Source organism: Gastrolobium bilobum, unplaced genomic scaffold (assembly GCF_033153095.1).
Source record: "Gastrolobium bilobum isolate Gb01-03AN ecotype WA unplaced genomic scaffold, APGP_CSIRO_Gbil_v1 utg8372, whole genome shotgun sequence".
NCBI lineage: Eukaryota > Viridiplantae > Streptophyta > Magnoliopsida > Fabales > Fabaceae > Gastrolobium > Gastrolobium bilobum.
In genome coordinates, this window is record NW_026897597.1 from 173369 (window position 1) to 185298 (window position 11930).

The 11930-nt window shown below is 33.4% G+C and overlaps 1 protein-coding gene across 1 annotated transcript; it reads right to left on the reverse strand.

Annotated features, from left to right (window-relative positions):
- Positions 1-10896: 10896 nt before the first annotated feature.
- Positions 10897-11575, reverse strand: LOC133308441 (uncharacterized). Its single transcript, XM_061509062.1, has one exon. It carries the CDS (start codon positions 11496-11498, stop codon positions 10953-10955), a length of 546 nt encoding a protein of 181 aa, XP_061365046.1. The 5' UTR covers positions 11499-11575; the 3' UTR covers positions 10897-10952.
- Between the last annotated feature and the right edge of the window lie 355 nt (positions 11576-11930).

Below are 11930 nucleotides of genomic sequence, written 5' to 3' on the forward strand. Positions count from 1 at the left end.
ACACGATACAACCCGAATTTGAGTACAACCTGCTTTTACACCACACAACACGACCCAACCCGACACGAACCGACTTTATTAGCATCCTCAACATTTGCATTTCGAACATCAACCTCCTGGTCCATCATTTCAGCGTTGTTTTGTGATTCAAAATCCATCTACATGTACAAATAATAACAATAATATAGATAAGAAATTTATATAACAAATAAAACCCAAATAACTAACAACCAGCACAGCTATACGGTGGGCATAACAAAGGAATGTGATATATTATTTTATTTTTATTTTAAAAAGAAAATTTTAAAATTGAAACATGTGAAAACTGCATAACAATATACGGTGGGTTACTCACAAATTTTGAAAATTATAACTCTTGAATCCGTGAAACATGATCCATTGAATATATATATATATATATATATATATTCAGTAAAGCAACGGTGGGTATAGATTTCATTCGCAGGAAGTCAGGAACAAAATATATATATATACAGTATATATATAAAACGACAAAAGTGAATAAAGCAAAAAAATGAAAGAAGACTTAATAAATTTGCGGACAGTATGCGTACCTTTTGGTTGAGGTGGAAGAAGGTTTGCAGACATATGAGAGATCGCCAACAGAGAGATGAGTGTTTGAACTTTGGAAGTGAGAGAGAAAAGGGTTGGGCCACGGAGAGTGAAGAGAGAGAAGAGTTAAAACCCTAACATTTAGTTTTTATACCATGACATAAAATTACCAGAACATCCTTATAATTTTGCGGGTCGGCAGGTTTGCGGGTTAACCTGTAACATGACACGAATTTTTTCGTGTTGTTTTTCTTCAACCCGGACACGACCCATTTAATAAATGGGTTGACCCGAACACGAAAATTTCATGTCGGGTTCGGGTTGGGTTGGCGAGTCGTGTCATAAATTGCCACCCCTGCTCAAAGCCCATTTGTTTGGGCTTATAAAAAATTAATTTTTATTTGTTCCTTATTTTATAAGTGTTTTTTACAATAAGGAAGCAGGCTTATAAAAATATTTGACTTTTGCTTTTTTTAGAAGCTAAATTTTTTAGCTTCTTGAAAAAGTTTAGCTTCTTAAAAAAAGTAAATTTTTGACTTTTTTTTGTCACTTCTACTTTTTTTTTTTTAAAAAAAAAAGTAGACATTTGAGTGTGAGTTTTACCTACCATGAAAAAAAATGAAAAACATGATAGACATTTGACTTTTGAAAGTAGACATTTGACTTTTGAAAGTAGACATTTGACATTTGACTTTTTTTCATGGTGGGACCCATCATGAAAAAAGAAAAGAAATGTTGACACAATATTCAATGTGTGAGTAGAAATGTTTTTCTATATCATGTTACATGATAGAAATATTACCCATAATCTATTATTGCTACTTCACCATTCATTCGTCCCGTTCGTCAAATACACCAAGTCTACATTGATCCTTTATTTAAAATCACAAATGGTTGAACAACTCGCTATATATACATATATTGTTCTACTTAAATTCTTTTTCTAAAAAGAAGAAGAAGCAAGAACCAAATACACAATTACCAAATATCCATACAAATTAATTATCATGTATTTCTTTGTAGAAAAAATATAAAAAAGTAATCAATATATCACACGCTAATTTGTTCTTTCCACAATAATATATTTAACAAATCATTTTCGTCTCCAATTTCTACCTTATCATTTTTTTAACTTTCAAACATCTTTCCCCTCCCTTTCCCTCCTATTCCTTTCCTTTCTTTTCTCTCCAAACTCCCAAACAAAGCCTAAAGTCTTTCCAATTCTAAATAATTTTTTAAAATCTATAAAAGAAAATTAATCTTTCAGAATCCTAATCCAATACATCTCGTAGCTTTTCCTCATGTAACAGAGTTTTGTCGAGCAAGAGTAACAATACAAAGCCACCTACCTCTATACTATCTTCGTCAGAGCTACCAAATCCTCACGGTGTCACAATGTCAATGTTCGATTGTGTTCTGAAAGATACATTGGAGTAAATCCTGCATCGACTACCGCCAAAAAGCATTGGAAAATGTATGGCAGTGTGCAAATCATGGAACTTATTGATAAAAAGCCATAGCTTCTTGTCCTCGTATCAACAACGTTCACTCTCTAATACTCTCCTCTGTTCGTTGTCCGGCACTCATTCCGTCAGTATTCTCTATGCTCCCCAAACATCGAATACTCATTTCCGCTTCCTAACGATGAATACAGGTTTGTGGGCGCTCTCAACAGCCTATTTTGCCTCACTTTCTCCCTTGGTCTTACTCATAATTCCAAGGTCAGTATCATCCTCTTGAATCCTCTGACGGGGAGACACCCCCAACTCCCAACCTCCCAAATAATGGGTCTCTCTTACAATGATTCCAAATTTGGGTTTGGATTTGAATTTGGATTTGATTCCAAGAAGAAGTGGTGTATATTTGTTACAGTGCTAGCTAGCGACTACAGGGTTCCTCCCAAGGTGGAATTGTATTCCCTCAACTATGTGTTTGGAGGGTCATTAATGCTTCATTCGTGGAACCAAGTATCAATCTCGACCAAGAATTATTGTACGAGAATAACTGGCGGAGCTAGGGTTTAATTTTAGCTGGGACTAAATTTTTTGAGGATAGGTTATTCTACCTACTTTTTTTTTTCTGCCTACCTTTGCCTACCACTCTGAAAGACTTTTACATCAGAATCTTAATTAACATTTATTTTTCTCTCTCTACTTTAGATTCTGATCTAACGATATTGGAGAGTGGTAGGCAAAAGTAGGCAGGAAAAATGGTAGGTAGAATAACTATCCCTATATACATATATGAAATTTTCATGTGATTTTTATGAACATTTTCATGTGATCTTTATGAATATTATTTCATGTGATGTTAATGAAAATTTATTTCATATGATGTTAATGAAAATTTATTTCATGTGATATTAATGAAAATTTATTTCATGTGATCTTTGTGAATATTTTTTTATCTTTTATCTTTTAATTTGGTTTGAGGCCTGTAAACTTTAATTTGCAACTTGGTAGACTTTACTTGTCGAATTAGATTTTTTAGTTTTTTATAATAGGTCAGACTAGACCTATAAATCAAGTCTTTAATAGGCTAATAGGTCAATATTAAGCTCTAAATATTTTACATAGGCTTAGGCTTAGGCTATCAAAGTCAAAGTCTGGTCTTACCTAGCCCATTTATACCCCTAGCCGTGACCTGTGAAGAACATCAACGTAGAGGGATAACAAACTTCACAATTAAAAAGAAACATAGAACAATCAACAATAAATGTCTAAAATCATTTAAATAACATTGGATCCAGATAAATCATTTAATCAGCGTTTAGATATTTTAAAATTTTTAAAAATACAAAAAAAAAACAAAAAAGTTGTTAATGAATATGTACAAGAAAATTTCATACTCTATATATATACATATATCTTCATTAATTTTTCTCTTTAACAATTTTCATTGATTAATAGCCAAAATTTTCATTCCTGTTGTGAAATCAAATACAAATAGCACCAATAAATAATTCAATTCCATTACCAATAGCAACTGTAATTCTTCATTAAAATAATTTTTTTTAAAAAAAGATAAATGTAAAACAGCACTCTATTTTTCAAAGGAAATAAAATTAATAAATACAACCGCACAAAAAAAGTTATAAATAAAAAACAAAGGAATGAATTTCACTCATGTTAAAAAGAGAAAGCAATGCCAAGGGTTCGTGTACTTTGCTAATACTTTCTTTATTGTAGTTTTGTATTCATTCAATTGATTAAGATTATTTATTATTTACTATTGTTTATACTGATGTGCAGTGTGGGACCAAGATGATGAATCATCCGAAAGTGAAGGCCGAGGCGGAAGCTGAAAAGGCAGATATTGATAGACTGTTACGAGAGAGGTAATCATAAAAGGAGTACCGAATGCTTGTAGTGAAGGTTACATGCTAATTGTAAAGTAGTTATAGGTGTTATGTGAAATAAGGTGAGCTGTGAGGTTAGTTACAAATTAGTTACAGAGCTTCACTATTGTAGATAGCAGTATAAATAGAGACTGGTGTACAGATTTGGCTAATTTTTGGAATAATACTCATTGTTTGTTTTTCCTTCTCTGTTCTAGCTCTCTCTGTTAGGTTGAACCCTAACATAGACGGTGGCCGATTCTTTATTGGTTAGTTAGTAGTGGTTGGTTAGTTAGTTAGTTTGCTATGTTTTGTGTAAGTCATCGTATGTCTTTATTTTGTCACAAGTGTGTTTGTTTTTTAGTTCCACGAAGGAGTTTTGTCTGTGTTACTGTCCATTTATTAGTGTTGTCCTCGTTAAGCTAATGGAGATTTTGTTATGAGAAAAAAGGAATTGACTATAATATTGAGTATGCACTGTAAGAGAGCAAATTACTAAGTTTGGGGTAAGTGAATATTGTGAGTAGCACCTGACTTGATGAAATAAGTGAGTACATTTAAGGTTTAAGTCAGTAGAAAAAAAATGAGTTTGGCGGGCATGTGTACATGTAATGTAAAAAAAAAAGTTGACTAGCTTAAGTTCACCTCACAAAGAGTTCATATGGGAAATTTTTTAATATGCACCGGGACCACCGTGGTCTTTTTATTCAAAAATTGACACCTGTATTAATTTTTTTTTCTCTCTTTTCTCTCCTCAACTTTTTTCTCTTTCTCTCACCTCAGTCTAACCCAATCTTTTGAAGTCCCGAACCATATTAACTTCACTCTTCATATGGATTGTTCTCTGAGTGTGCTCCATTTAAATTCATATGTCTAACAATATGTTATTAGCAAAGTAACATAAGGTGGGTAAAAAATTTAAAAGCAGAATGGATTACTTAAAGTTAGTGAGCCCATAAAGAAGGTTGAAGGAGAGATAAGAGGGTAATGGGTTACTACAAGTTAGCTGAACGCACATAGAAAAAAGAAATTATTATTATTATTTTACTTTTTTTTGTATAAAATGAAATGGGCCATGTGTGATTGTGATAATTTTTTTTAGCCCAATTATGTTTGACCCAATACTCTCTTCCCTTCCTTAATTTTTTTAATCTGACAACTGTCATAAGTTTCTCTTCCTCTATCTCTTACCTTTCTTTCTATCTAATCACCTCTGTATCAATCTCAATTTGTTGGTCTAGATTTAACAAAAAAATTCCTGATAAAAGGGGTGTTCCTTTTACTGCAGAACCATTTTCAATGGTGGAGTTTAGCCATTAAATGCATCTGAGCTAATATACAATAGCTTGTGCCTAGAGCTGCACCGTTTGACAAGACCATACCTTGATCATTTAGGCTTAACCAATTAGAAAATAAAATAAATAAAAAGGGTGTTTTTATCTTTCTTTCTTTCTCACCGTACCCAACATATCTATTTTTACTCTCTCTTCTCATACCTATTCTGCCAAGTTCACTCCCCATTGAGATTTTGAGATTGTGTTCATTTGGTGCTCATTAACTTGGTTGCAAACAAATAAAAAATAGGGTATCTTGTGGTTCTATATCTAGGTGCTGAATTATTTATTATTTATTTTGCAAGACCACTAATAATCAAACAGCCATAAAAAATAAAAAATTTAAATCTGAGTGAGCGAACCCCCCTGTCACATATGTTGAACTGCAGTTTTAGTTTCTTTGTGTGTTGTATGTTGAGACGAGTCAAACAAGCATGTGGTTAAAAAAAAAGGAATTTTGTGGTAGAAGGTAGCGAGTTCATGTCTCTTTTTTGATGCGTATTGGTTAAGATGATAGTGGTTGTGGAATTCTGGATTGACATATGTATTTTTGTGGTATCCATTATCTGTGTGACTATCTTGATGGTAATTTGAGGTCAAACTGGTTTGTACTTCTGTAAGTAATATTACTGATTCCCTATACTAGCCTATGATTTGTAATTTTGGGCTTACTAGATTGAATCTCAATTACTAACTTGTGGCTTAAATTACTGAAATCTTTTAGTTGTGAATTGGTACCCTCATCTTGTGCTTTCCTTTTTCTATTAGACCAAACCACATATGTAGTCATGTTTCTTGATAGTTTGGTTGCTGATATAAACCACATAACTTTCACATGTCACTATTTTAGTATTCAGTTACAGTGTCAGAGAGCACCTAAACCATATCAGAAAATTAGAAAAATGGCAAGTAGGACATTAAGAGAATGATCCAGTTGAAGTGGAGGATTCTTCTTATGAAGATTGAGACTCCTCCTTCTCAGCTGACCATTTCATGGTCATCCAGGTTCTATTATCATTTTTTTGAAATCTCACATGTCTCTTTTACTTATATCACTCCCTACTATATAAAGTTTTGTAATTGTTGTGAGGACACAACTACCTTTTAAGTTTGGGGTGGGGTATACAAGGTATACAAGCTGATTTGATTGGTTTGCATGCTGAGAATATGTATAAAAAAAAAATTGAACTTGAACAGTAACCATTCTTTGATTTATCTATACATTAACTCAACTATGTTGATCTTACATATCTTATTAACTCTGTCTATTCCATTCTAAGTTGGTTAATTAGCTATGCATCATCCATGTTACACTTCATGAAAGCAGTCCTAACATAACTCAACTTAGTTCATATTATATCACTGACTAAAAACCTTTGTGAGGATTTGGACCCAAACACATATACTTTCTTGTTGAGTGGTCACTCTACATTGGGGTTCTTAACCTACATTACACCTAGGTGACTAGTGTGATTATTTTCATGTGATAAGGGCACTTGTTTCTAATTGTTTAGCCTAGAGCCAAAAAGCTTTACCTTTTTCATTAATTTTAATCCCTTGATCTCTTATTTGAGCCTGAACCTTTTCTTTTCTGTTTACATAACCATGATTTCAAAAGCCAATTTCCCCGATCCATCCTTTAAGCGAGCCTTAGTCTTTAATTAATTCTCACTAGGCTGCAATGCAAAAAAAAAAAAAAAAAAAAGTAAGGCAAAAGGGAAGCTAGATGGAAGAGAGTGGTTATAAAAAAGAAGAGAAATATAGAAGGTGATCAAAAAGAGATCAGTAAAAAAAAAGGAAAAAATAAAATAGAAAATTCCCTGTATAAAAAAAAGGAAAGTGAAAAGTTGAGGCTGGAAATAATAAAAAAAGGCAAGTAGGAAAGGAAGTTAAAAAAAAAAGTAAAAATAAAAAAGGCAGCTTCCCTTTAACTTACTTAGACCATATTTTGCAAGCTTAGTTGTGGATTAATTAGACACTTAAGGCCAGCCAAAATTAGCCAAGTGTTCAGAAAAACAAATATCCAAACACAGCCACATTACAAGTCTAAAAGGGAAATGCCACATTAGACATCACGTGTCTAGGCAATATTGTATGTTAGGCAAAACAATGTAGAGTTGATGAAGAGTGATTATCCTTAATAAAAAAGAGGGATGAGTAATAAAATGCCTTGTGAGGAACTCAGTGTATGACATTGAACTAATATGAAATATGTATAGTGACTGTTTGATGTGCTTTGTAACATAGTGTGTTGTTTGCTTAATTTAAAACTTGGCTTGGACTAAACTCTTGGCTGGTATTGATACTAAAAGACAATATGATTGAGTGATGTTAATGGTTGACATATACTGTGATAAATGGAGAATTAGACTGCAAAAAAAGAAAAAAAACCATTACATTTCTTGAATGCTGAAAAAGAAAAATGCTAATAATGTACTCACTAGTTAATATTTTCTTGATTGCTTGAGGATAAGCAATTGCCTAAGTTTGGGGTATTTTGTTAGCTATGAATTATGCTTATTTTAATGGCTTTATTCTTACAATATTTGAGTTGAAGATTGGTTATAAGTGCAGGTAATGGGCCAAAATGAGTACAAATCAGCCCAATAAGGTAAAAGAGAGAGAAAGAGATAATTTGATGATTTACTATCCTCTTTTACTATTTTTACTGCAGTTAGAGAGCCATATGAGTTACGTTTTGGAAGTGAAGTAAAAAAAAAGGGATGAGGATCCTCGGATGCATTTTATGATCAAATGGACAGCAACGATCTTGGCTTTTGGAGATAAAAATAGGAATTTTCATTTCTTTGAGAGAGTCAGTTTTAATTTTTTTTTCTAGTTTTACAAAGTCTGAGTTTTTTTTTTTACATTGTAAGTAAGTTTTCTCTCTTCTCTGTAAGTAAGCGAATGTGAAGCTATCCTTGGAAGAACACCCAAGAACCTTCAACATCTTTCAAGTTCCGATCTAAGAATTCAGCATTGATAGCTAAGCTTTTCTTTTACTTACGTTTATCTAGATAATGGTCTGTAATTTCTACTTGAGATCTATTTTCTTTATATTTTGTAATGCATGTTAATTTCAGTTCAGGTTTCCTCTTTTTTTTTGTTAATACGAATTTCTAGTTCCTTTCTTTTTCTGGGTTTATCAAAATGATTGGATGAATTTTTAGTGTGCATTGTTACTGTTCTTTATTTTATTCATTTGATACTTTCATCTTTTTAACTCAAGAAATTCATGGGAATGGAACTTGAGTTTTTCAACAAAAAGAAATTGGGGAATGGATTTTTGTTAAGTGTTAAATGAACTATTTTAATTAGGAATAATCAAAGGTGATTTCTGATATAAATTTCTATAAAGATTCAAGAAGTTTTGAGAAAAGTTTTTCTTGAACCTTATTGTTGAATCTGGAAAGTTTCAGCTAAACTTGCTGTAGTAACTCAAAAACTGAGATAAACTTGCCACAACAATGTACGAATTTGCAGTATCGCAAATATTTTTGTCATCCATGATTTGAGATATACCCAGAAATCTTTTAATATTGATAAATCAATTCTTTACTTTTTAGATTAACTTTAATGCATCATAAAAATTATATAAAAATTCTTGTTCTACAACCAATTAAATTCCAATTTTAGAATTTTTAATCCGGAAAATAAAAAGAAAATACTTCAACCTATTCGCCAGAAACGATAACTCTTTCTTTGAAAAATTACTACCAACAATAACCATATCTCAAACAAGCCAATAAGGACATCCATTTTATTCATTGGAAAATGCAACTACTACTTCTTGTCGTTGTTGTTGTCCTTTTGTGCAGCATGCAAACCAGCAAAATAGCCCTGAGGGTTTTTGTCAAATTCATCCCTGAAATGTACGATCCATCTCCACCTGGAGCTTTCATCACCTCAGCAGAAGTAGAACCCTTACCAATGTTGTCTTTAGGAGTATAGTTTCCACCTCCAGCTGTGCCGGTAGCACCACCTCCAACACTGCCACTACCTTTGTGGTCCATAATCCAAATCAGTTTAAAAGAACTCTAATATTTTTAAAAAGCTTCAGGGCAGGGTATGTCTTAGAAATTGAGCTGGTTTTGGCTATTTATAGAATAGAATTGGTTTCCGATACTTCCCAAAGCATTCATGGTTTCATGCATACTGCCAGGAAAAATATTAAATGCATTTGACTATAACTTCAATTTTCATTGATATGTATCAATTCTCAGCTTTCATGCACCCAATTGTTTTCAATTCTGATATTTACTGATCAATGTGTGACTGGTGGCGGTGGGTGTTAAATTAATGCACATATAATATATCCATGAGTGGCTTGGATTCTCTAAACGTGGGAAAAAGATTAGAAAGGAGAATTTAATACTGATAATTAGTCAATTCTAGTAAGTAAAATGTAAGCTAGTTAATTACTGTAGTTGAGTTTCCATTTCGTTCTTTGTTCTCTGGATTTTGGCCTTAGATGGTATAGTGAAAGTGGATTTTCCTTTTTCGTCAATATCCTCTGTAACTAATTTGCCTATTTAAGATTAATGGAATTCGCATGAACAGAAACATGAGCCTTAACAAGATTGAGACACTTTCAATTCAGAAAAAACTCCTAAGGTTTTATTTGTTGCATATCGAGGAAGAGTACGACCAGGACACTATAACACACGTGGTTGAGTCAAGAATAACTGTTGTATTATCAGGACTAAATTTTTTGTAATATCCATGAATAGAATAATATCAAATTTATTATAACATGCTTCTAGTTCTTATAGTTTTGTCGACCCCTGTATACTTCTGTTCATGCTTGTCTGTGTTGCAATCTGCTGCTTAATTTTCCCTTTTAGGTAGCATGTCGATTTTGACTAGCTTCCCTAAACACCCCCTACCATTACCGTACCAATAATAACGTTGTAAAAGACAAAGACTGCGAAGACTAATTCTAACTTAGTAAATGGTAATAGCCGAAAAGAACTTGCACAGAGCCTAAAGCTCTCTTCTCTTAATCCACACGGAAATATTTCTTTACACCTCAAACTCTATACCAGAATAACACCTGATGAATTAATTATTAATAATCCTTATCGTTTGATTATCAAATTAATAATATTTTTAAGTAAAGAAATGAATATTAAATATTATTAATTAATAATTAATTCATTGCTAGCTAGGTGAAGAATTACCTGAACAATACCCATTATACCGAAGTACAGATGCTGTAGTCCCCTTTGAATTTGCCACAATGGTCTTACACGTGCCTACCTAACATTCTATTCTATAATCTATTATTGCTACTTCACCGTTCATTCGTCCCGTTCGTCAAATACACCAAGTCTACATTGATCCTTTATTTAAATCACAAATGGTTGAACAACTCGCTATATATACATATATTGTTCTATTTATTTTATTTTTTTCAAAAAAGAAGAAGCAAGAACCAAATACACAATTACCAAATATCCATACAAATTAATTATCATGTATTCCTTTGTAGACAAAATATAAAAAAGTAATCAATATATCACACGCTAATTTGTTCTTTCCACAAATTACTTTGTACAGATTTGATAAATACTAGACAGCCACCACCTCAGATCAATTTTGAGGTGCTGGGTAAATCTACTAAATCTCTATTTAACTTAAATAGATACGAATTAATAATTAACATCATCAAGGATCTAGCTAGCACACTAATAAGTCTTCTCCTTCCTTCACCTTGACCTAATCGGTTCCTCATTTATAGTCTCCAAAACAGGCTTCCTTGATCTACAACAATTTAACCTATATTGAAACCCCGAGTCCACACCTTCCAAACTCAACCTTGGAACAACGTTGTTCTCAACACTCATCGCTTCTGAACTCTCCTCTGCAGATTTATCTTGCTGCCCCCCTCTGCCGCCGTTGTCCGGAATGACACGTACCTTTCCGGCGGATATCCGTTTGGCGGCGGAGTTCGCCGCCAAGAAGAACACCGCCATGTCAGCCGCCGTGACGACAGAGTTAACTCTTCTCATGGGAAATAAGATATACACGTTCCCAAACTCTAACTCCTCGTCAGCAGCAAGAGCAGAGAACCTTCGACCGATATGAAGAGATCGAGAATTGGATAAGAAATAGTTGGGGTGCTCCAACATAAGCTCCGCAGCCTTCAGAATGTCCCTGAACTGCTTCACTTCACCGGTGGGGAGGATCACCCTCGTGGCTTTTGCGTTCTTCATTAATGGAGGTGCCAAGGTGCATGAAATGTAATTGCCCATTACGTGGAACGAGGAGAAGATAAAAGCTTTAATGTTTCTTGGAAGAGAAAACGGAGAAGAAAAAAAATGGAATTTGATAGAGGTTTTGGTTTGCGTGGCTGAATGCGAAGTAGTGTGTCTTTATAAGGGGAAGATTTTTATTATTTTAATTTTTGTGGGAAGGGTCAATGGAAAAAATATTCAAATAGTGAATAGAAGAATATTGAAGTTGCACGTTGTTCTCAAATATCATGTGCGTGTGTCAGTGACAGAATTGCTGACTAGTGTGTATGCGTGTCCGTGGAGGTTGGTTTGGATTGGTAAGATGAGACAGTGGGAATGCGCGTTGGGTTGGGTATGGTTCAAACTTCAAAGTATTTGGGAAAATTGGTAGAAGGTGCAGCGCGCAAATATGTTTGGTCTTGGGCTCTTGGCCTTTAATTTGTAGATAGT

What these genes read in the sequence shown, in the direction of transcription:
- LOC133308441 (XM_061509062.1), bottom strand. Translation starts at nt 11,498, where the DNA reads ATGGGCAATTACATTTCATGCACCTTGGCACCTCCATTAATGAAGAAC.